The following is a 27128-nucleotide window of genomic DNA, read 5'->3' as shown; positions in this document are numbered from 1 at the left end:
TTATAACCCTTATTTAAAAACAGTTACAAAAACTGCTCAAAGTTACTCTCTCCTGCTTGCATTCTCACCGTGCAATGACACTGGAGTGACTGTTGTACTCTTTCAAACACTATGAAAGTCTCTTCGGGTTTGCTGCCGGATCCTAAAATCAACTTGACTCGATATTTCGGTGATCCAACTGGTCGCCATCTTCAGGAAAATGCTGCTTCTGCTGATGAGTCCTGCTGAGAGGATCCGGCAGCAAACCCGAAGAGACTTTCATGACTTATTACACCAGGAAAGCCTACGTAATCTTTCAAACACTCCTAGCAAAGTGGAAATTGCATCAGAGGCTGCCATAATGTGCACTATCACCTCTTCATCAGTATCAATGGGTGTTTCATAGACAACAGATTTCAGGTGGCCCCAGAAGAAAAAATAAATAAAATAAAAATGAATGGGCCTCAAGTTGGGTGGAATGTGCAGGTGATGCCACCAGCCCACTGCGCCCTATCCAGTTCTCAAAAAGGTTTCATCCAAATGCATTTGTGCTGCATCTGCAAAGTGCCAAGGCACACCATCGTGTTGGCACCACATTCGCCGTCACACACTGAGTGGAACATGTTCCAACAACTCTGGCAGAATTTCTCGTAAAAAGATTAGGTATCTGTTCATGCTCAGTCACTGAGAAAACATGTATGGACCAACCAGATTATCACCCACCAAGCCAACCCAAATGTTGACAGTGGAGCAGTCTTGGTGACCACAAACAAAGGTGGCAATTTGTCCGAGCCCAAACGTGTTGACAGAGACTGTTGAACGTACCCTCTTGTGTAAAGGATGCCTCATCCATAAAAATTACATGGTTTGGAAAGTCCAGTTGAATGGCACACCTTTGCAAAAACCACTGGCACAATTCAATCTGACATGGAAACTTGTCTGTGTTAATGGTGTGAATCTGCTGAAGGCAGTACGTGTGCAAATAATCTTCATGCCACATCCATGTCCCGTGCAAGACGCCCCGAGCTTGTTATGGGTGTGTTTTCCAACAGTGTCAATGCCCTCCCTTCAAGCCCTGGTGTACACACTGTGCACTGACAACCACATCCACCATGCCTTCGCATCTATAACACAAAATGAATACACCAGATTTTGAAGTAGGCCTTAAATGCGCATGTGCCATTATGAGAATGAGCTAGTGGAAAACATACCTCAAGTGAACCTGTATGTCATAGGGACCTGTGGATAGCAGTAAATGCACCTGGATCAGACACTCAAGATTCAGAAACCACTGAATGTACAAACATTGGGCAGCATCAACATTTCCATCCACCACCCCATACGCATAGTGAATGTCTGCCGCCCCCCCCCCCCCCCCCCCCCCAATAATAGCGCTCCACTTCTTCTCTGGTCCATACAGTAACAAACACAAGAGTTTCCCTGTTTGATGGAAGAGTGACACAGGGTGGACCAGACTCCACTGTGTGCACATGTGTTGCTTTCTATGCAACACCTACCAAAGAGGCATTTGCATGTCCCAGTGAGAGGCAGAAAACCTGTAGTGTTGTCCCACCTGGAATATCCGCAACTATGTTGACTACAGTGTTAAGGTCTTGAAACTTCAACCTGATGTCTCTTTTACCTTGATGTCATAAGTCTGGTACCGCGCGCCGCAGAATTTGAATCCGCGCCAGACGTCATGGACGTCGAAGACCCATAGAGGTCTCTGCACCGTAAGCTGTGGTGGCGCGTGCCTCCTGGCCTGCTTTTAGTGTGGGGGCACCACTGTGGAACACGTGGTCCCAGCGGCCAATAGCGGCGCCCCCCAAGAGCGTACTGAAGTGCCGGCCACTCGCTTACGTCGGTTTACACCTCACTGGCGCTACACTGCTTTCTTCCTGGTTCGTGTATGAGCTTGTTTCCTTGTGACTCTGTTGTTCAGTCTTGTCATATTTGTTCTGTCCTACGTTGGTCGTGTCCGTCCTTTTCCATTGTGTTGTTGTTCGCGGGCCTCTCCGCGGGTCCCACCGCGCCTTCCGTCAGTGCTACTGTCCTGGTCACAGTACCAACAACAAGTATATTGAAATCATTGCCCTGCAGACCTCCTACCATGTTGGTTAGGGTGGCATGTGTGCCCATCTACTTGGTGCCAAACGACGCTATTCAATTATGCCTAGCACCATTTGTTATTCACTTTCTCCCTTCATTTCAGATACAACCTTTGTGTGTGTGTGTGTGTGTGTGTGTGTGTGTGTGTGTGTGTGTGTTTTCTCAACAGATGACAACCCAGTTGGTATATAAACACACATGCGCATTATAATGCTATGCTGGCTCAGAATTTCAAATTTCAAATCAATCAGTGGGAAACATTCGAGGATTTAAGGTTTTGAGCAAACAAACATTTACATTTTTATTTATATAGATGATGCTGCCATGCATGAAACAATCTATAATACTTCTGTTATGTCACCACTACTACAAATATCAAAATAGTATTCCTTGTAAAAAGGAAGTTACTAGTAAAAATGTCTTTTGGTTTAATACAGAAAAGTTTCCATGCTGTAATGAACTAAGGGCAAAAGCGACAGTGAATTCCTCAGTTCTGCAATAGACTACATTGATACTCAGTAGGGCAGTGGTTCTCAAATCTGCACATAATTAAAGCTTGAGGAGGAGGAGGAGGAGGAGGAGGGGGGGGGGGGGGGGGAGGGAATTAAACAGCTGTTCATTATGGTTTAATACTGATCCTAAATTATTATTTTTCTCAAATAACCTCTGATACCACTATTAGTTAGAATCTATGATTTATTACACCATCATCAGCCATTTAATGTCAGCTGCTAGATAAAGGCTTCCTCTAGAAGCTTCCATAAACTTCACTTCTGGGTGGCAATAAACACTGGTGCTTCCCCTGCAGGTTTACTAATTTGACCTACCAACCTTCCACTGCAACTTTCCTCATCTCTTTACACCCAGAAAGGGAGTTCCTTCTTTCATCTACCATTCATTCAGCTAGCTACGTCTCGTGCTCACCCTCATTCCATCTTCCACTATAGTCTGTTCCCTGTTTCATTTCTTTAATTTCCTGTCTGCTAGTAATCTACAATGTGTGTCTCTCCATTTATCACTGAGTAAATCTCAGTTCTTGAATGGTTTTTGCATATCACATCAAATCCACCCTTATTCTGAAAATTCTATTCAGTCGATAAATAAATAAATAAATGAAAATAAAAAAGTTATTCCATGTCACTTTTAATCTTCTGTTTATTTCTTTTCAAGTGCATCCACCCACTGTTGTCAGCACTTGTCATCAGCAAAGCTTTCTACTGGCAACTATTTTCCTGACTCGATAAATCAGCAAGAAAATGCTGGTAATTTAGGATAATTTTCAGGGAATGAAGGATATTTTCAGAAAAGTGAAATTTGAGGCAAAGTGCAATTATTTTCAATTCAGGATCACTGTAAGTAAATTTTGATGAAATACAAAAAGGGTCATGTATGCGATTCTGCAATCTGCAGTTGGAAAAGTATTCTTGACTGGAAGTGGAAACAAAACTGAAGAACCAAAATGAACTTGGTGGGTAATTTATAATGTTCATTGGTTGACTCCTCAGTGAATATAAGAAATGATTGTTAGAAATAATCAAGACCAAACTTCTCACTGACATAATTTCAATGGTTTGAAATGTTCAAAAATGTTAATTTTATCTGTTTCATTTCTCCCTAAATATTATTAATCTTCGTGTATTTAAAAATAGAAGGAACAGCTAACATAACAAGAGGCCGTTTCTCTGCTTCGTGGAATATGACTGAAGAACCATTGGTGGAGACATTCTTCGCGTATTAATTCTGATTGATCTACGCAAGACTAAGCTGAATGGTATCTTATGTCACAAAATACTGTTATTGTATACTCATTTACATATTTCTTTTCTTTACCAATTCATTATCCGATTTTTATTAGGAAAAAATGATCTCTTTTTGAGACAGAGAGTGAAAGTAGGGTGTGGGAGGTAGAGTATATAGTGATAGTTAATTATAGTTAAATATTGCATTTTTTTTTTTATGGGGGGGGGCACTAACATACAAACTTCAGATGAAACTGCTCATTGAAAAAGATATATTACCTATTGTTAAGTAATGGTTTAATTTCATGATACTTTAGGCATTAAATCCACATAAGAACACAGTTTCTTTCTATAACATACAGTTTTGTCAATGTGGCTCTGTCATGAACTAGAAAATAAGCAAAATACATGGAACTGGAATCAATTTAATTTTTCAGTATGAACTAATATTTTATTGAAGTGTTAACATGGAAGCATCTCTTTATTACATAGGAATTATGCATCAGCTGGTTTATATTTCCTTTTTGTGTTCTCCTTACAGCATCTAACATAGCTTTTTCTCTGATGAACTGCATTTTAATGCCTTAGTAATGTGACTCACAAGAGTCGCCCATAATTATTTGTATTCCAGCAGCCTTGATAGCTTGTTCCCATCACTTTGATGCCTTGGTGAAATCACTCACAGTGTTCCTTACTAACATTGCCCAAATTCAAGGTGACTGTTCAAAGAGTGAAACCTATGGCTCATCAAACAGCCTAACTTACTGAAGTTTTACAACATGGTGACGACTACATAAATAAAATGTGGGTCTGTTTTGTTGTTGCTTCATCAGGAAAGAGGGAAGGAGAGGGAAAGACGAAAGGATGTGGGTTTTAAGGGAGAGGGTAAGGAGTCATTCCAATCCCGGGAGCGGAAAGACTTATCTTACGGGGAAAAAAGGACAGGTATACACTCGCACACACACACATATCCATCTGCACATACACAGACACAAGCAGACCTTTTGAAAGACAGGTGAGGTATGAGCGGAGACAAATTGAAATTAGTGGAGATTGAGGCCTGGCGGATAATGAGAAGAGAGGATATACTGAAGGGCAAGTTCCCATCTCCGGAGTTCTGACAGGTTGGTGTCAGTGGGAAGTATCCAGATAACCCGGACGGTGTAACACCGTGCCAAGATGTGCTGGCCGTGCAACAAGGCATGTTTAGCCACAGGGTGATCCTCATTACCAACAAACACTGTCTGCCTGTGTCCATTCATGCGAATGGACAGTTTGTTGCTGGTCCTTCCCACATAGAAAGCGTCACAGTGTAGGCAGGTCAGTTGGTAAATCACGTGGGTGCTTTCACACGTGGCTCTGCCTTTGATCGTGTACACGTTCCGGGTTACAGGACTGGAGTAGGTGGTGGTGGGAGGGTGCATGGGACAGGTTTTACACCGGGGGCGGTTACAAGGGTAGGAGCCAGAGGGTAGGGAAGGTGGTTTGGGGATTTCATAGGGATGAACTAAGAGGTTACAAAGGTTAGGTGGACGGCAGAAAGACACTCTTGGTGGAGTGGGGAGGATTTCATGAAGGATGGATCTCATTTCAGGGCAGGATTTGAGGAAGATGTATCCCTGCTGGAGAGCCACATTCAGAGTCTGATACAGTCCCGGAAAGTATCCTGTCACAAGTGGGGCACTTTTGGGGTTCTTCTGTGGGAGATTCTGGGTTTGAGGAGATGAGGAAGTGGTTCTGGTTATTTGCTTCTGTACCAGGTAGGGAGGGTAGTTGCGGGATGCGAAAGCTGTTTTCAGGTTGTTGGTGTAATGGTTCAGGGATTCCGGACTGGAGTAGATTCGTTTGCCACGAAGACCTAGGCTGTAGGGAAGGGACCGTTTGATGTGGAATGGGTGGCAGCTGTCATAATGGAGGTACTGTTGCTTGTTGGTGGGTTTGATGTGGACGGACGTGTGAAGCTGGCCATTGGACAGGTGGAGGTCAACGTCAAGGAAAGTGGCATGGGATTTGGAGTAGGACCAGGTGAACCTGATGGAAACAAAAGAGTTGAGGTTGGAGAGGAAATTCTGGAGTTGTTCTTCACTGTGAGTCCAGATCATGAAGATGTCATCAATAAATCTGTACCAAACTTTGGGTTGGCAGGCCTGGGTAACCAAGAAGGCTTCCTCTGAGCGACCCATGAATAGGTTGGTGTACGAGGGGGCCATCCTGGTACCCATGGCTGTTCCCTTTAATTGTTGGTATGTCTGGCCTTAGAAAGTGAACAAGTTGTGGGTCAGGAAAGCGGTTTTAGGTAGGGTGGCAGGTGATCGGCGTGAAAGGAAGTGCTCCATCGCAGCGAGGCCCTGGACGTGCGGAATATTTGTGTATAAGGAAGTGGCATCAATGGTTACAAGGATGGTTTCCAGGGGTAACAGACTGGGTAAGGATTCCAGGCGTTCGAGAAAGTGGTTGGTGTCTTTGATGAAGGATGGGAGACTGCATGTAATGGGTTGAAGGTGTTGATCTACGTAGGCAGAGATACGTTCTGTGGGGGCTTGGTAACCAGCTACAATGTGACGGCCAGGATGATTGGGTTTGTGAATTTTAGGGAGAAGGAAGAAGGTAGAAGGTAGGGGTGCGGGGTGTTGGTGGGGTCAGGAGGTTGATGGAGTCAGGTGAAAGGTTTTGTAGGGGGTCTAAGGTTCTGAGGGTTCCTTGAAGCTCCGCCTGGACATCAGGAATGGGATTACCTTGGCAAACTTTGTATGTGGTGTTGTCTGAAAGCTGACGCAGTCCCTCAGCCACATACTCCCGATGATCAAGCACCACGGTCGTGGAACCCTTGTCTGTCGGAAGAATGACGATGGATCGGTCAGCCTTCAGATCACGGATAGCCTGGGCTTCAGCAGTGGTGATGTTGGGAGTAGGATTAAGGTCTGCTTGTGTCTGTGTATGTGCGGATGGATATGTGTGTGTGTGCGAGTGTATACCTGTCCTTTTTTCCCCATAAGGTAAGTCTTTCCGCTCCCGGGAGTGGAATGACTCCTTACCCTCTCCCTTAAAACCCACATCCTTTCGTCTTTCCCTCTCCTTCCCTCTTTCCTGATGAAGCAACCGTTTGTTGTGAAAGCTTGAATTTTGTGTGTATGTTTATGTTTGTTTGTGTGTCTATCGGCCTGCCAGCACTTTCATTTGGTAAGTCACATCATCTTTGTTTTTAGATATATTTTTCCCACGTGGAATGTTTCCCTTTATTTTATATATATATATATATATATATCTATATATATATATATATATAGATATATATATATATATATACGAAGAATTCTCCAAATTTCATATGGCTTTCACAAACTGTTTCATTAGATCCACTTCATAGTAATAGATTTTTTGTAGATCCACATTCTTACATAAAACACTCGTCCCACAAGGCTTCAAAGATTTTCTTGCATGTCAATTTATTCCAGACCAATATTGGTCCCTTGGTCCACTATCTTTTATAACATTAATTGAAACACTAATCATTAAAACTGTTAAAAATGCATTTTTTGAATACTGAGTTTTAATTGCTGTTTTTACCATCACATTAGGATTTAGCACACTAAAAAACAAGAATAGATCACTTTCATTAAAAAAGAAAGAAAGATTTTCATTAAAACACGGAAAAACTTTACAAACACCCACAGACTTGTGTGCAATTTCGTGAAACACAGCTGGAAGGTTACCTTGTAATTTATGAAATGAACAGGAGTTCTGTTGTTTTGGGCACAACCTACCTTACTAGGTTTGATGGATTTCTTTGAAAGATAAAACAGTTCTGAACCATGATCTGTATGCCGTGAAATCATGCTCAGAAGTACATGGTTCCCTGTTGGATCAAGGAACAGACCACTAAGCTTGAACTGGTTTGCGTATTTCCCCAGATCTATTTCTGCAAATGAAACATTTATGACAATGAGTACTGCTCTGCATATAAAACATACATACATGTATAATAAAGTTAACAACAATAATCAGTTTTTGTAACTATATAGTGTAACTAAATGAATAAAAAATTTACTCACCAAGCAGCAGCAGAAGAACACACGTTTAAAAACATATTGAAATTTGCAACCTTTGGGGGGGGGGGGGGGGGCAGTGAGTGAGGTGGGGGGGGGGGGGGGGGGGGGGAGCAGTCAGATCAGGAAATAAAAGATAAAGGAAACTAAAAGAGAGTGAAGAAAGGAATAGTTACTGACAAGAACTGCTGATACAGAAGAAATTAATGTAAAATAAGACCAGGTGGGCGGTGAAAACTGAGGACATGCTGTAATGCAGTTCCCACTTGCATAGAGTTCTGAAAAACTGATGCCTGGGGAAGAAGGTAGATGGCATATGTGATGAAACAGGCATCAGGGTTGACTGTCACATTGTAGAGCATGCTCTGCAACAACACAGTGTGTGTTGCCAGCATAAACCCTCTGCCTATGCCCATTCATCCTAACTGATAACTTGGTGGTAGTCACACTAATGTAAAAGGCTGAAAAGTGTATAAATAGCAGCTGGTACATGACATGTCATTTCACAAGTGGCTCTCCCTTTGCTAGTATATCTTTTGCCAATTACAGGGCATGGAATGAGGATGCATAGGGCAAATCCTACAGTGGGACAGTAACAGCAGTAGGACCTACAGGGTAGGGAAATGGGTTCAGAAGGAGCATAGGGTCTGACAAGGATAGTGCGGGGATTGGGAGTGTGATGAAAAGCTATTCTAGGTATAGCAGGCAAAATGTTGGACAGACTGAGCTTGGTGAGTGGACTTTTTATCTACCCAATTGCATTATATATAATTATGTTGTAACTTTAATGTTCTCTTTAGTAGCCAAGAAGTCTTTTTGGTACACTATCAAAGGAAAAGATACCCTGAAAATTATAAGTCAAAAGAAAAGTTAATACAGTGGCTAATAAAACATTACATATTGCAGCTAAGCCATTTGTTCATTAATTTCTGTAATCAACAAGGCAAAGGTACTTGAGGCAACAGATATTTGTTGTGTGTAAGCCATTTCCACAAATCTGAAATTACTAGGAAACATAAGAATTTACACAGTTATTTATCTCATTTGTGCATAAAGTATCTGTAAAGTATCAACACTGAACCCTTTTCCTGATAAGTAATTTCTATTGATAATATTAAAATATTGTCATTCATTGTGTAACAGTATTTATTGCAATGACGATTATGATGGTCTGTAAGAATTCTCTAGCACTGTTATTAATTCTCGTTCCAGAATAATACAAAATGGAAGTGGCTCAAAATTTTAAAAAATTTCATTTTTGGAATGTAATACATTTCTTAGGAGGTGATTCATTCTGTGTCATTCTTGCGTTTATTCACTCACATAATCAATGTCAATATCATATCTTTAAAATTCAAGTACATTGCATTAATTGCTTCAAAGTAGTAAGTCAGAAAAATTTGGAGAAGTGATCAATGATAAATATCTGCAGGAGTCAGCCATTGGCATTTGTTGCTGATTACATAAAAGATAAAATTATATAAGAATAATGCCCCATAAGGAGTCACTACTCAGTGATAAGAGGTAGTTCACCAATCACAGTACTGAGGAGGAATATTGAGCTGGTTTTAAAAATGCCTTTATTAGCAAACCTACATCATGGTGTACACCACATAAGATCATGTTCTGCCTGCTCCACATTGAGTGCCCTGGTTTGCAGTACTCTTAGGTGTGACAGCAAATTTAGCTTATCATAAAACAGGAAGCCCAGAAAAGTTTAAAAGATTCATCTGTAATTCTAATAGCTTAAAATACAAGGAAAATGGCAGTTAAATTGAATTCATTGGCATAAAGTGGATGTAGGTAATAAAGGGAAATGAATGAAGATTCAAGGACATGAAATAATACCAGCAAAGGAACCTTCAGAAATATTTATTTCAATGAAAATTGGAAATTTGTGCTAAGTTCTACACACACACACACACACACACACACACACACACACACAAGGGAGGACTAGAACCTCCGATGGGGAGAGCCGCGCGAACCGTGGCAAGGCGCCTGAGACCACATGGCTACCCCACACGGCTTATTTCAATGAAACAAGAGGAAAAATCAATGGCACCATAACATTTAAGGCAGGTGATCAATTGTCAACAGTAGTTCTTTACGACAGTAATGCAGCAAAATCTTTGATTCCAGCTTGAAATATGATTTCCATTGATCTTATGGGATTCTGACCTTGATACTGTGGCAATCGACAATTCAGTACCTCTGTCAGATTATTTTATTTTCCTCTGTAGTTAGATACCAGCAATTGGAATTGGCACCATGAAATGCTGTGAGGTTCTGACCAGATGGTTTGCACTTCAACAGGTTGGTCTATGGTTTCATGATAAACTCTACCAAAACACAGGCAACCTCTGAATGTATCTTGAGATCTCTGGAATGAATTTAACAGCAGATTGTAGGGGCCATAGGGTAGGGAGATGGGTGCACAAGGAGCATAGGGTCTAACAAGAATATTGCGGAGATTGGGAGAGCAATAAAAAAGCTACTATAGGTGCGGTGGGCAAGATTTCAGACAGAATGGATTTCATTTCAGGGCATAATTCTAGGAAGTCATGGCAAGTAGTTTTTTGGAGGGATCAGCAGTTCCAGGGTTGGATGTGATGGCCCAGGAAATATGCTTTTGAACTAAGAACTCTGCAGGTGGTAACTAGCACTTGGTTCTTGCCACCCAGCTGGTCTTAATTTACATTAATTTCTTCTGTCTCAGCATTTATTCATAGTAACTAATCTTTTCTTCACTCTGGTTTAGTTTTCCACATCTTTCATTATCCTACCTGTCTATTTTTCACAGCTCCCTGCCTCCTCTGTTATGTACAATGCAATTAGCTTTTCACTCTTATTAACTCATGTATGATATTTAAGCAGTAATCTCTGTCTTGTATATTACCCTGTCTTCCACCTTTAAGCTCTCAGGTTTTCAAATCTCATCTGATGCAGTCCCCAACAATCAGTCTTTCCTTCTCATCCCAAACAGTTCTGGGTGACTTTTCTTAAATCTACCCCTTTTCCTAGAGCTCTCCAGTTCTTTTCCTTCACCCCTCTTCCTTCCCCTTCAACCACTCTACCTGAAGAAGGAGCCACTCGCTCTGAAAGCTTGCCTAATTACAACCTTCTTTTACGTGCGTGTTCTGCTGCCGTTTGGTGAGTATATTTTTTATCTATCCAATTAAACATTACCATTTGAGTGACTAATGTCCTGCCAACTTTATGTAGAATCCTTCCTGGAGGTCTTGGTTCTAGGTAATGCTTTAGCTGCTTCATGCTGCCTATATAAGGCTACTGTTGGTTCTCCACACAGTTGGAGGAGTGTAATATGAGTCCCGACTCAGTACTGGCTGGATAAATGGCCCCATAGTTAACTCCATCCTTACTTATATTAATGTGAGACAAGACAAAAATGGTTTAAATAAATAACATACATGTTCTGTGGGAAAAAAATCAAAATAGGGGCAAGATGAAATCACTTGCAGTTGAATACATACATCTTTATAATAGAGTAATAAAAAACTTGGCTCTCTGTTAAGACTTGAGGAGGAATGTTCAGACACCGAAAACTGTAAAATTATGATTCAAGTGCCTAGTTAACTTTCACAAAAATAAAATATGAAGCAGCCTCTCAGACACAGATTAATCATCCTACCCAATAATCTTGGTAATGTTCCACATAGTGCACATTTTAAAATGTTTTCCATGTGCATTCCATTGTCACATAAAACAAGATAAGCTGTTTTCTAGACATACTGCCATCCTAAGGACATCAAATCTATGTTTTTCTCTGTTAGAAATATCTTTCTAATGCTCTAAAAGCACTTACAGAATCAGAGCAAATGAGTATACAGTTACTTTTATAATAACTCATCTGCTCCACTGCCTTTGAGTTGTTTGTCAAAGACTAAGTTTGTTGAAGGAAGAATGCTATAAACACTGTCGAGTAAAACTTCTGAACAACCAACATTATTCCCATGCTTAGATCCATCAGTGTATATAGCTGTAAAGTTTCACCACTTAACTAAAAATATGAAAACAGCTTGTTTAAAAATAAATTCTGGCATATTTATTTTCTTGTACTTCTCCAATGTTAAAAACACCTCAGAACTCAATACCAATCAGAGAAGAAATATGCTTCAAACTTATGTCAGGACATTGAGTTCTGTCACACTGGATTTAATGAGCTGCTCTTCTGCTTGGAAAGAAATTGGTGTTTTTCTCTTCTATGATTAGATTCACTTATTCCACTGATGATCAAGTAGTAATAGTCAAGTCTGGGACTGAACAGATATTACATGCTTATTACAACATACACTCACGTGTTGGGTGGTCAAGTGCTATTTCCCAAGTTGGACACAAAGGTTAGGTATTGGACTCATTTAGAAGGCTCCCATCAACAATCTCAGGTTCTCACCATAAAATGAGAGTCAAGGTCAGGTAGGATGATCATCCAGAACCATACATACTGCAGCCATAGCTCAGCCACAGCTCTTCAATATCATCTGTCTCCCCATCATGATATGTTGATAAGAAACTAAGAAATTTAGTGAGTTTAGAGCTCGTGTCTTGAAATTCTTCAGACATGACAAACACGTGTGTTTCTCACTGAAAAATAGGTCCACGAGCTTTACAGATTGATCAAAACTCAGTACATTGTCACCCAGTTATAATTTTGGACTGATTATTAACATGATATACATGCATGATTAAATTATCCACACACAGTGAACAACAGAAAAAGTGCCGCAGTGTAGATACTATACCATTAACTGCTATTGGAAACAGGTTAATGGTAAAGATGTTCCGGATTGCTAATGCTTAACATAAAACAACATTCTGAATGGAAGGATTGCGTTATAACAAAAGACAACCCCCAGAAACTCCGTACACATAGTAACTGTGCAATATGGTGAACTATTAAATGTTGCCTATGAAAAAGGCTTCTTTTATTGCTGCCATTAAGTGAATAAGATTACTGAGTGTGGAAGATACTTTTCGAAACCACTCTGATAGTGACTGAGAGCCAACAAGTAGCTGTTATTCATTCTAATGATTTCCACGCAAGTGCTACACTGGATAACTAGTGCAATCCTTAACTGGTTTCAGGAGCAGCATCACAGTTGCTACTATCCAGGAATTGGAGTATTGTCATTCAGGCAAACACTGTTTAGAAGTATGATGAGGTAGCCCTCGGGTGTGGGGTTTAGGTGGCATCATGTATCTAATGCACTCTGACTCTGGTGCTGGATTGTGAGCCACATACAAAGCATGTTCTAATTCCCACACAGTAACTGGAAACCTGTACTCTTCAGTTTAGTTGTAGCTTAAATTCAGCACTGCTCCCTGATAATTTCTGTCTGTGTTGGAATGTGTGGTCTAGGCTGCGGATGTTATTTGGCCTAAGGATTCAACCATTATCTGGAATGCAGCTTCAGTTGTAATGATCAGATATCCATCATTATGTATGGCCACTGCAGTACATGCATTACCTTTTCCATTTATTCTTCTCATTCCTTCCCATTCATTGCAGATGGTGTACAACAGTTACTGGATTGAAAGAATTCTTCCACTGTCACTTTTTTTCACTCTTTTATAATGAACCATGCTTTGCTTGTAACATTCTAAATGCCCTAAAGTTGTCAGCAGGTGGACTGCAATAAAATTCCTGTGATGCTGCCTGCCTACCCCTGATAGCGGGTTCCTTCCCCATCTTGGAATCTGCCCTCTGGCAGGCTTAACACACAAATTTAGAACAAAAATATCAGCTGCCCTGTGTCTGATGTTGCCCCACACTGGTTCCCAACTTTTCTGAAGACATTATCCCTAAGTGCAATCAGATATTACCTTAGCACTGTACCCTGCCCCCCCCCCCTCCCAAAAAAAAAACTGTACTTCAGAATGAAAAAGAATTTTCTTTGAATACTTTTATTATTAAAATGATGAAGTTTGAAAAATATTTAGTTTTTGCAGGCATTGTTTTAAACTGCAAACTAATGAGTCACTGAATCAATTGGTACTGCTTATTTATAATAACCATTTTTTACAGGATGAGGAAGCAATTCTCTGTGCGTCATGAATCCTACCCACCATTCCTCTCACAAAAGAAAGCTAGCTATCCACACTGATGGCAGACAATCGTTACAAGCTTTCTCAGCATCATTCCTCTCCCTTGCTTCGCCCACATCCTGCACCCCCATTTAAAATCAACCAAATTAAAATGTGTGCACTATACTTATTCCTACTGTTTCTAAATAACTTGACTGCTGGACTCTTTACTTCTAAGATTGCACAGAAATTTGAAGTTTTCAGTTTGCAGTTCTTTGCTTCTGACTCTTGAAAATAATAATAATAATAATAATAATAACAATAATATTATCTAGGCCCTACAGAAATAGTGTAGCCATAACATAGTTACTGTTGCATTGTGCTGTCAGTTAGTTTACTTATCGTTGGGAGGCGACTAATAAGGCAATCTTTCTTTTTTTTTTTTTTTTTACGTTCTTGTTAGGTCTGATTAGTTTGGTGTTTGTTGTGCAGAAAGAAGTCTAATTTTTTTATTGCTATTCAATTAGGATGCTTTAGGAGATTTTTTTGTTTTTCGTGTGTGTGTGTGTGTGTGTGTGTGTGTGTGTGTGTGTGTACGTGGCCAATCTAGGTGGTACTGCTGGAGGCTTTATTGGTCAGTAATTTTTGTTTTGGTTTTATTCTACAGTAATTGTGATGTTGTGTCTGTTGTATATTTACAGTAGGTAGTTGTGTTTTAATTCATATAGTGAATATGGTGTATTTCGTTTTTTGAGTTGGCGGTCCTTGGTTCCACATATTTGGTTTTTTGTTATCGATAGTTGCAGTTGAGCTATATAGGTCAAGCAAAATGTGTCATACCACTTTTTGGTATCGATAGCTGCCATTGAGCTATAAAGGTCAAGGAAAGTATCCAATTCCTGTGGTTTTGTTGGTGTGGCAGTATGGTGCAATTTAATTTTTTTATTTTATTTGTTTTAGGGTGGTGTGGTAAGTTTTTATTGTTGTTTATTTAGCTTGCCCTGCCCTAAATCCCCAATTTCTATGGTTGTCCTGTTAGTTTCATTTTATTTTTGGAGTGAGACATTATTGTGTCATTTTTATTTTAGCTCATATTTGTTGGCATCTGTATGTAGTGATGTCATTGTTGCTGTATCGTATACACTGGAAATAGGTGTTTCCACCATATTGGTGACTTCATGAGTCAAAGTAGACGGGTAGTATCGGACACTTCTGTAATGCCAAATGTATATGTAGGTGTGGGTTATGTGAGGGAGGTGATATTCATATGGTTGTTTCACAAGCCGTCACCTCTATCACGCTGTCTCTCACATTAATGCTGCTGTTTGATTAAAAAACAAAATTATTGGTAATTTTTGTAACTAATATTACAGTCTTACTAAATAGAGATAGCAGTAATGGTCTTTCAAAAATAAGTAAGTTTTGTGACAGGATCACAACTGAACCTTTTGTTGTTATCCATCAGAAAATTACAGTTTATCCCTCAGTGGGTAATTACACCTAGATATGACTCAAGATGATCTAGTTAAAATACACAAGGACCAAACACGCATTCTGAATAGTATGTGGCTATTTGAAAAACTGAACTACTGTGCACCTCATGTTTTGTTACAGAAGAATAGCACTCTAATTTGTTACTGGCATCTGTGGCAATAGTATGGAGACAGCTATAGGTTTATTAACATGATCATGTGTTTATATGCTTACCTATTGCCTGTGTTAGTGTGGATTTTATAGAACCACTTTCCTTAGAGTTGTGGCAAACAAAATTGAAATGTCACAATTTTGCAAGATCATTACATGAAAATTTGTTTGAACACTTTAATTTCTTTTCTTTCCCATTAAATATCAAATACTTCTTGTTCCAACCAGAGAGTATTTTGTGCAGTTTATGCAAAACTCTGGCGTAACATGCAGTGATCCTGTCTAACAAGGATCCCCCACATATTTCTCACCTTATGCCATGCAATTACAACCTGATGTGATATGCCCACATATCAGAAATTTAGAGCATTTTATTGTGCCAATGAATGAAACATTTGCAAACTATCCCCTTTTAAAACCGTGCTGGTATGCCATCAAGAGTCATAAAGTGAAAGAGTGTGACGTCGAGAGGTGAAGGTCGGTGCACCAACACATGGCTGCCCCGGTATACGAGTAGTGCTGGCTTCTTAAAGGAATTGTATAGCAAATAGCACTGGTTTGAGTTTTGGACTATGGCAGTGCTTACCTGGACTGATGGCTTAATCTGCACATGGAGATGTCTTATAATCGTGAATTGAGAAGGAGAATATTGAGGATTATTGATCTTACTTACAGGAGTAAAATGATACTTTATTTGTAGCCTGCAAAGGATTGATTTGGTACCTTAACTTGAACACTCCTGCATCCAGTATTTCTGCTGTGCTGATAAACATCCAGCACTGGGTGGCTTAATTTACTGGTGTATTATAAGTGCACAAATTATTCACTCTATAAATCATAAAGCCAACAGGCATATTATATCAAGTAATTGACAGTATGTGACGTTGTTACATACCATCTAATGTTTTTGTCATCTCATTATAGTCTTTCTGAATTTCACAATGTTGCCTACATCTGTTGATCCGATAAGGCACATGCTACTGTATGTGGGGAAGGTATCGTGAGTCCAAAAATTTGTACTACTTGTTAGCATAAGGACACAGAAATTTGTAAAAGGCTGCTGCTAGCATGCATAGGGTTTGATTAAATACTGTATGTTACATATGTGTGAGCTTACCTAAAACTGCTAGTATCGTGTGAGTGTTTAACTCATCATGGACACCATCATGTGATTACTATAATTAACGAAATTGAGAATGAGGAAATCCTTGTTAAGGTTGTCATTGTAATTATCTTGTACCTTGGGACTCACAGTGGTTATCAGTTGTAAGACTTTTTCTTTCCAAGTGTTACCTATCGTTCTTTTCAAGTTGTGTACAGAAATGTGTAATTTATGAGGTGTTGGATGGGCATTGGAGGTCCAGTAAATGTTTGGCTTTGAAATAATCAGATGTCAGTCGGCACCGAATGGGAACCCACGGCTGTTAGCAATATCAGGCTTGCTGCAGACGGGGGCTGCTTGATTTTGTTGAGCGACGTTTGTTCATGTGAAATTACCTTACTTCGGTGGAGCCTTGTATTTTATAATAGTTTAAACCATTTTCACTGCATTTGATTGTATCACAAACTTTGAATATTTACTTTCTCTCAAGGTGCATAAATGGCCTTTAAACATTTATTCTTTAATACTTAATTAATACTAATGGAGTTTGTATAAATGATTAGACTATGATTCAAAAAACAAATGAGTACCTTTACCGGTGTGTTTTAAGAATTTAGAAATTTTACAAGGAGTTACTGCTGTGTAAATATATAGTTCTTGTGAATGATTTTTAGTTTTATGTTTTCGAATTTGATTGACTGGAAGTAATTGTTCTTTTGGAAGATCGCGATTTTTTTAGTCCACTTGGATGTAAAAACTTACAAAAGTGTAATTAACATCTAATTTTAATAAATGATTGAAAGTGTTAGCCTGGCTTTTGATGCCCAGTTCTCACTCTTCTGGCAACTTGGTACAGTATCGTACTATGTATGCAAAGTCTCACCTTAAGGTGAAAAAATCCTGCCCTGATTTGCTGAGTAAGGATAGGGAAACTGAATGTTATGATGGTGGTAGCAGTCTTCTGTGTCCCACCATTACACTGTTATACCATCCATTTCCCATCCCGTTTGTACTCAAGCAGTATGCATGTCAGTGATGCCTCCCATCACTAAAGAATCCCTAGCTGAAATTAAGTGTGTATGTATTTTCTCCTGCTAGCAGCAGGTGAGTAGTAATGACTTCAATAAGAAGCATTCCATTGTGGAGTCTTAACTCATTTTACATTATCAACAATACCCTCTGAAGTTTCATCAATGCAGAAAGGAGATACCTTCTGAAAATTACTAAAATAAATGCATACTGACACTCTAGCACACTTGTTACAATCTCCAACTGATTTAATGAGTGCATTTCTTGTGCAGTTGTTATGTCTAGCCCTCTTGCAGTAGCGTGTACTATATGACTGATGGTGCTGACTACAATTCGGTTCTGGAACCCTGTATTTGTTATCTCTCTATGAGCCCCCTGGGGGCACATAGTTTTGGTCACTGTAGAAATTCGAATTCATGAGGGATATTCAAGATGAGCTGTCCGCTTTGGCCAGTGGCCTAATGTTAATGGCTACTGTGACGTCACATTTTCAAGCACATGTTTAGAGTTTTATTGTTAGATGGCAAAGCCACAAAATGTGAAAGCAAGAGGTTATGATGACAGATTGTGCTGCAGCTTAGGCTGTTTTACGAAAATCACGTTACAGTTGCCATGCTGTTTACATCGTTTGTTGCATGTTTCCTACAACACTGGTAAAAGCTAACGACTATTACTGGATAGTCCTCTTTGTCCGAAATTCCTTTCCCACAGATGCACTTGCCTGTGTCTGTATTATTCTCCAAAATCAAATAACTTATAATTCAGATATACTTGTACTGACAAACTGCTATACTACTTTAAACAATCCAAAGGACTTTCATTATTCTCTTTCACAACTGGTTAATACGCTTGCATAAAAAGTTCAGAATCTACAGGCGTACAATCAGTTAAAGAATAAACATAGTTTTTATAAGAATGATACAACTACAGAACTCATTTGAACATTAGACAGTATTGAAGCCTTCTTTGGTTTACACATAAGAATGGAATTCACTGTGCATTGGATAGTTTATTACCTTCTTTCTTCTCTGGTGGCTGAACACTAATCCTTAAAAGCACATAATTTGCCATGGCTACTACAACGTGATCATTACTGACAGCTAAATGTGTTATACTTTCTGCAGGTGAAAAATTGACTTTGTGTTTACTGAATATTGGTGTTTCCTCTTCCAACTTCATATGTATGAAACCTGTTGTACTCTGAAAATCCAATGAGTAGCAAGTTATATTTAGCTGATAGAAAAATGTGGTGGTTATTTACAAGTGTAGTATTCTTTTACCATCTCTGGGCGAATAATTGGTGCGGTTGTTCCTCTCACACGCTGAGAAGCTTGTTCATACTGGTCAAATAACGATGTCATTTTGGGATACTAGATTCCTGTTAATTAACTTTCAGAAAAATATGATGGGCTTCGCACATTCACTTCACATTAGCTTTAAATAATAACAATTCTAAACTGCTTTAAATAACCGCGGAAATAATAAGACAGGCACCGAACTGATGACCGTCACCACTTAAACCTTCCGAGTCCTTCCAGAATTATTTTCGAACATGTCAATAGCAAACCATCGTAAACCCACAGTAAGCACAAACGTGTTTTGACAGCAAAACTTGTTGTGGTTTCGTTTTGACAGTTGGTACAACTATTTTCATATGATGTCAAAGATACTCAATGAATAAACAAAACCCCAAAGGTTCCTTTTATGGGGTGGGGGGAAGGGTATTTTTTTTTAATTATGTGAAGTTCGTGACACGGTATCTGCTGTTCATGTTTGGTTGCTGTTCAAGAAAGATCTCTTTTCTGGCAGTAATATAATTTGCTAAACGGAATCGAAGTTAAACCATTGTCATTGCGTTCATTCACGTTATAGTTTAAGGCCCGTCCACACGCAACCACCTGTCTGCGCAAATGGCTGCGCACAAAACATCTGCGCAGACAGATCGTTGCGTGTGGACAGAAGATTTGCACCAACCTAAGGTGTGTGCAAACCTGGAAGTTGGAGTTGGAGGTTTGAGCGAAACCTCTCAAATCTGTGGGTTCAAACCACATCTGCGCAGACAAGTTGGAGCGTGTGGACAGGAGATCGCCGCAAATCTGGCGCGAAACAGCCTTTTGCTAAGTCTAGTGTTTGTATTTGTGCGCACAGGGTATTAAAATGGCTGATGCTCGTCAGCGTTCCCGAGAGTTTGTAAGTGAATTCATTGAAATATATAGAAACCACCCAGGTTTGTGGAAGATTAAAAGTAAAGAATATAGTGACCGAGACAAAAAGACAGCAGCATACAATGCTCTAATTGAAAAATTTCGGGCAGTTGACGCCTCGGCAAACAGAAATGAAAAATAAAAAAAAATCGTTGCGAACTGTTTACTGAAAAGAGTTATCCAAAGTTCAGAGTAGATCAATTATACTAATACGTTATGGTATTTTGATCTGCTTGGCAGTCTTAGTGATCAAGAAACGCTGAGACCAAGCAGGAGTACAATTGAAGATGAAATTGGAGTGTCAATGTGCGAGGAAATGGAACACGACGTGATGTAAAACAATATATTTCACATACGTTTATCAAAAGTTTATTCAAAAGAATATATTTGTGTGCAAACATAATTAAAATTAACTGCTGTTATAAAAAGAAACACGAATATACTTGTCCATGTTTTAGGTTCGCCCTGCAACTCCGGCAGTAAATTGACGTGAGAAAACGGCTTTCGCTTTAGCAACCACTGTCTACACAATTTTGACCGTTTTCTCTCTTTCCTGCGGTTGGTCTGAATGTTTATTGCAACACAAGTTGCGAACACAGACCACAACAGAACTTCCTCCATTTCTATATTTCAAAATAACTGAATTAAATTCTTGACGTTTACGGGGAGCGTAGTCGCTTGCCACTGATATTTCTTTTCTACACCGACAGATGGCGGGCGAGTAGTAGATTGGGGTTTGTGTCGTGTGAACACACCACATTTGCAGCGATCTTTTGCATGTACAGACATCTGCGCCAATGTCTGCGCAGACAGATCGTTGCGTGTGGACCGGGCTTAAGCTTTGTGTCTTGTTAATCTTTACAGAACATTCTAGCTTGCTTTCTCTCGTGACATATTGCAAAGGATGAATGAGGGTTTCCAGGATTCTCACACATAATAAAAATAATATCTGAAAGCGAAAAATTAAAGACCAATTCAGACTGGCCGTTACAGCACCGTCAAGTCCGGGTTTATTCACAATGTCCGTCACGTCACGGCAAATCAATTCAAGTCACTTGATCTAAAATCAAATCGCTGTCCTTCTTTCGCTGGCATGGCGGCACAGTCTACCACAACACTCCCGACACTGCGGCTCGATTTTGTTACCTACTGTGGCAGTAGTGCGCCAAGCGACCAGCAAGTTAAACTGTTGGGATTGGCGCGATCGTGAAAGTGGAAGCAAATAGTAGTTTATTTTGGTTTGTACAATGGCTTTTACAAATGACAGCATAGCGTAGCGCGGTAGATTGCAGCAACAACAAGAAGAAGGTACCACACCTTTCCTAAGGTCTCTGAGAGGTATATACCATCACGTTCCTAAACTGTATCGTCAGGATTCGCTTGCAAACTACGTGTATATTGATGATTACTGCTTCGTTTTAGGAGCAGAAAATTACTAGTGAATGGCAGATGAGAAGAAAAGAGACCCTGTTTTGTCCGCTACACGTCGAACAAAGCCAGACAATAATACACTCGCGAGGAATGCAGTTAACCACATTGTTCGACATTCGATTCATGGGAATAGATAAATCCATAACTACAAACGAAAATGAAAAACTAAACATTCTTCTAAATGAAAAGCTATTCCTCCAAATTATCTCAGACTCCCTAAGAATGAAATTAAGTACCAAAAGAGTTGAAAACAATCAATTATTTAAATCAACGCAAACGAAAAAAATCTTACGCAATGTCTAGCGCAATCTTTTAAAAACACATTCATTTACTTCAGTTTACAAGGTTGGCGCTTATCCGCAGCAGGCAACTGATTTATTATCTATGGCTCGAAAGTAAAGACATTAATATCTATGAGCAACCTATGACGTCATTGGTCAAAGCCGACGAGTTGTTTCCCGTTCTTCAGATGACCCCAAATGAGCCATATCAGCTGATGATGAAGAGCAAACTGCCACAAAGGTTCGACAATCCATCTAAAGCTGTAAAACACTCCCACGGCACAGAAGCAGCCAGTTCCATATAGCAGTGCCAGATTCGCCTGCTTTGACGAGTGGTAAAATTAAGGGCAGTTATTCGTGCCTAGAAAAAGATACAGAGAGCAATAGAAACTGTATCAAAAGGATCAAGTGAAGAAGGACAAACAAATTTTGAAGACTATAGGATCTCGATATTTAAAAATGGTGCCATTGACTTGTTGATAAGCCAGATTAGCATGCCATCTGCAAGATGGAAAGACGACATCTCCGTCTTCTGATATCACACAAATGCTTGGAGGCAAAAAATAATTTAAATATTTCGTAAATCTCGTAGGTAAGATATGCAAAACAAACAGTACGCTTACGACGAATCTGAAGTTCCCCTTTCTCGCCGCTTGGAGCGCTAGCGTCGCTCCAGCTGTCAAACGGTAAGAATTTCTACAGCAGTGAGTGTCGCGACTGTTATGTTAAACTGTGATGGCGGTCTTCGCAAGAGGGTCTCAAGTGTTTTTACGCGTGAGGTACACGTAGCCATTCACAGTGCAGTAACCTGGTTGCTGCAGACTACACGTGTACGAAATTATCAATTACCAGACTCAAACAGTTTGCAGCTTGCAGAGATACCTTGTATGTTAGAGGAAGAAGACTGAAGTGCGGAACAACAACAAAAAAAAAGGTACAGAAAAGGGAATTTCACACGCTCTAGAAGAAGATTTAGGAAGAGAAATTTGCATATTGTAAATGTTTTAGAAAATCGAAGCATCGCTGTTTTCATTTGTTACATCAAATTGCACCCAGACTTACTAGAAGGAACACAGTGTTACGAACTGAGATCACACTCTGTGAAAATTTGGTTTGTTTAAGTTTAGTTACAAATTTTTCTACAATGGTCACATCTCCCTCAATACCTTTGTCTTAGATTTTTAGGTTTTCCTTGTGTTTGACAGGCTGTAGTTAAATTACATCAGAATATGATGAACAAGTTTTATGTTTCGAATAAAACAAAGGCACTTAAAAACTGAAGACACAGTATTTCCTAGAAAACAAAGCAAATACACCGATGGAAAAGTTGTATCACCAATAAGGAGCTGTGTGACAAACGAAAGCTGGTAGGCCTGTTTTTACATCTGATATATGATGTCTATTCAAATTTCGCGCCAGTGGCACCATGATGATACAAATAAGGTTTGCTGTACACAGACACCGCAACAGTCGTGAAAATTAGTTTCTTTGGAGACTGGATGTTAGTCAAGGATGCCTTTAAGGTGGCAAAGACATCATTATCAACACCTCACTGTGGCTGGGTAATAGGATTAAGAGAACGGTTGCAAGCTACCGGGCCCTGGACGACCATTTGGCATTACCAAGAGTGAAGACCATCAGGTTTGGTATATGTTTGTGGGCATCGTACTGTATCTACAGCAGCAATATGGCACCACTGTGACGTAACAAACTGTTACAAATTAGTTACTGCAAGGACAGCTCCGAGTCGGATGCCCTGTAGTGTGCATTCCACAGTCCCCAAACCACTGCTATTTGCGACATCAGTGGTTTCTAGCCAGAGCTCATTGGAGGAAAGGTGTAGGTCTGTTATGTTTTCTGATGAAACCCGATTCGGCCTTGGTGCCAGCAATGGCTGTGTGCTGGTTAGAAGAAGGCCAGTTGAGGGCTTGCAACCAACCTGTCTGCATGCTAGATGGACTCTCGTGGCTATCCCATGCACCCTAACTGTAAAACTTGTACTTCAATCTGGTTATTCGACCTGTTGTGCTTCTACTCATAAATAGCATTCTGGGGGTGTTTCCCAACATGATAAGGCTTGCCCGCATACTGCTGTTGTAACCCAACTTGTTCTACAGAGTGTCGGCATGCTGCCTTGCCCTGCTCGATCACCAGATTTGTCTCCAATTGAGCATCATTGGACAAGAACTCCAACATAATCCACTAACAGTATTAACTGTCCCTGTATTGACCAATCATGTGCAACAGGCATTGAACTCCATTCTATAAACTGACGTCTGGCACCTGTACAACAAAAGCCATGCATGTTTGCATACAACATTCTGGCGGTCATACTAGTAATTTCACATTTACAACGCCTTATTTCGTGCTTACGTTAACCTGTGGCCTCGCAATGTTAATCATTTAAATATGTTACCCAAGCAAGCGTATTCCCAAAATTTCATTACTCTACATTAACAATGTTTTAGTGTTACGATTTTTTTCCGCCAATGCATATGGAAAGGAACAAAATACAGTATGCTGGTTACACAGAAACTGGTCAGAAGTGTCAAAGATAGTAAAACATCATTCATACAAAAAGAGTATATCAGCATAACAAGCTGTACTATGCAAAACTCCCATTCTTGTTTGCTGTATTTAAAGACATAATCGATAATGATTGACAATTAATTTGTAACTTTTCTCTTGACAGTGCATTTTTTAACAAGTCTGCCAATCGATCTTCTGACTTAATGTTAGAAACAAGAATAGGGCCATCATTTTTTTTCATGAATTAAACGGATCTTTATATCGATGTGTTCAGTCTTTTTATAATATTCTTTGTTTCTTTTTGAGTGTAATGTACTTTGGCTGTCCACAAAGATTTGTGTTGGTTGCTCCATGTTAAGTCCAAGTTTCTTTAAGAATGTACAAAGCCAAGTGATTTAGGCAGCTGTAGGAGATGCTGCATTGTACACTGCTTCTGTCATATATGTGGCAACACATTTTTAACTGTGAGATCCCCACCTGACAGGTCTACTGGTCAGTACATTGACATATCCTGCTGTTGAATGTCGAGTATCGACATCATCATCTGAATACACATGAAGTTTAAGCTTAATACCACTGTATTTAATACCTTTGCCTTTTGTACCTAGGACGCATTTAGCAGCAGTCCAATGCTCAGATCAAGGGTTGTTAAGAAACCGCCTTACTTGTCTGATAGAAAACATTAAATCAGGTCTTGTCACTGTGGCAGCAAGCATTAATCCACCTAGCAAATCACGAAATGGAATATTTTCATGGAGTTCTTGTCTTCACTCGCTGGATGCTGTCCTTAAAACAACTGTAAGTATCAATCGGCGTTCAGTTTTTCGGGTATTTTCAAGAATTGTTACCTATCGTATGAGCGGACACCTAAGAATATATATATATCGTATGTTAGGCTCGATGTCAATGAGACATTCACCCAATCTGGTAGCGCGAATGTTGGTAAATATTTAGTGCATTGCCAGGGGAACATAATTTACTATTTTCACCTGTGCACAGTAGAGTGATGTGGTTGGAGTTTCGAGTGCCAATACTCTCAAGTGGCGAAATCTAATTTCTCGGTTATGTAGTACTCCCAAATGAGCTAGCAGGAATTACATAGAATGTCATGGACCCAACTCCGTGAAACTTCGCAAAAAAGGTGCAGATGCTGATTTTTCTTTGCAGCTGTACTGCTTCCAGTGTCGGAAGAGACCATCTATAAAAAGAATACATGGTCTGACATTTCTAAGTTATCAATCGAGAAGAACATCATTTTCTTGTTGGACAAGAGACTATACGCTATAAGTGACAGCTTCTGAAACACAACTGTCCACAAACACTGTTTGTGAGTTTTTGCTGAGAAGTATGTTATCTCACAGTCACGAACATTAGTGTTCCAATCGGTGGAAAAAACAAGGTTGGCGACATAGATGACTCACATATAGCAACTAGGAAATACCAGAGAGGCCAATGAATAGTGACGTGTGTGGGAACGAATAATGGAAACTGGTTAATAATTGCTGCTTGAATAACTCAAAAAAAGCTGATTGGAAAGAGCAGTTGAAATAAATTGGAAGGTCATTTATAAATCTGCACACATATATTGGGTGAACTTTAACTGATACCAGTATCAACAAACCTTCAATATCAATACATTCAAGGTTAATATTCATAATTTTCGCTACATACTGCTTCACATTAATTCCATTGTGGGTAGTCCTGATTATAACAGTGCTGATGCAGGATCGCTCCTTCTCTGCTCGTGAAGATTCCTCTTGTCTGCTCCAAACCTACTGATGCAGGATCTCAGTGGCAGGCGAAATGATTAAAAGACAGGTGTGGTCATTGGAATGTACAAATAAACTTTGCTTTCCTAACAACTTTTTATAACACTTTTAATGTAAAGTTGAAATACACATTTTTTAAGCAAAACTGGTACGACGGATGTAATCATATGTCTGCCCGCTACCACTTATAGAAACAAACAGCTGAAGATACAGGAATTAATAAATTGAAGACTGTGTTTCTTCTTCCTTTTTTCATGCAGATGTATCAAAACATTATCCTTGCCACAAAACAAATCGTTAATTTATCTTTGTCACAGTCTATAAGTCATTCAGTTTACATATAGCTTACATTTATAAAAAGGAAAAAATAATATGATTCAACATAGCGACCATTGAAATATGAAGCTGAACATATTTGGTTATTTGGCGACATTGAAAGAGAATCCTGCAAGTGCTTTATAGACTGAGTTTGTTCAAGGTGGAAGAAAATCTTAGTCCAGTCAATAAGGGTAACTTTTTACCAGTTATGGTATCTTTCTCCAACTAACTATGTTTGTTTCAAATAACAGGTGTTCCACCAATTTTATTCTAAAAATAACAGGGGCAATAAAAGTTACTTTTACAACAAAATTATACGAGTAGGTCGAACACTAGCTATTTGAAACAAAAATAGTAACTGGCACAAAGATATCCTTACTGCTGAAAAGCAACCTTGGTTGACTGTCTCTGTGATAATGCACTTTATATTCTTTATATTATCAGGCATGAAGTGGCAACATACAGCTTTCAGTCATACAAAACTTTAAAGAAACAAGGATTTCAACATGAATCTGTGATCATTCTGTTGAATTTGTGTCATTGGGTGGCCCATCTGCCCACACACAGAACAGGGAGCACTTGTAGAAATCTGTCAAATCGTCGATAAGAAGGGAGGGGTGTCCATCAGATAGGGATGAAATCCACCTCTTCCAAAGCCTATACTTCCACAACTTGAGGTTGTTTGGAAAAATTCACCTTCCATAACTCACACCGCAAGAGTCGTATTGTCGACATAGAGTCGCACCTTCGATAAGATTTCGTTAGGGGCCCGAGTGTTCGAAAGGCAGTCATTCTTGGAAATTACCGATTTCTATTCTCGGAATTGTGTGGAAAACACATTGTACAAACACTTAATAACGCCTAACCGGAGAATAAACGCGGGATAACTAAACAGGTGATTCT

General features: G+C 39.5%; 1 protein-coding gene across 2 annotated transcripts in view; it reads right to left on the bottom strand.

Moving 5' to 3' along the window:
- Positions 1-19344, bottom strand: part of LOC126162554 (vacuolar protein sorting-associated protein 18 homolog) — a 329211-nt gene extending 309867 nt beyond the window's left edge. For both annotated transcript variants that reach the window (XM_049919139.1, XM_049919140.1), the window contains exons 1-3: positions 18974-19344; positions 18710-18893; positions 7592-7746 (exon numbers count right to left, since the gene is read on the bottom strand). In XM_049919139.1, coding sequence (XP_049775096.1) covers positions 7592-7746; positions 18710-18893; positions 18974-19054 — 420 coding nt within the window. In that variant the 5' untranslated portion in view covers positions 19055-19344. The remainder of the gene's footprint in view (positions 1-7591; positions 7747-18709; positions 18894-18973) is intronic.
- Between the last annotated feature and the right edge of the window lie 7784 nt (positions 19345-27128).

The sequence above is a fragment of the Schistocerca cancellata genome, chromosome 2, assembly GCF_023864275.1.
Source record: "Schistocerca cancellata isolate TAMUIC-IGC-003103 chromosome 2, iqSchCanc2.1, whole genome shotgun sequence".
Taxonomy (NCBI): domain Eukaryota; kingdom Metazoa; phylum Arthropoda; class Insecta; order Orthoptera; family Acrididae; genus Schistocerca; species Schistocerca cancellata.
The sequence above is the reverse complement of the archived record's forward strand: the minus strand, read 5'-3'. Positions and strand labels throughout refer to the sequence as shown.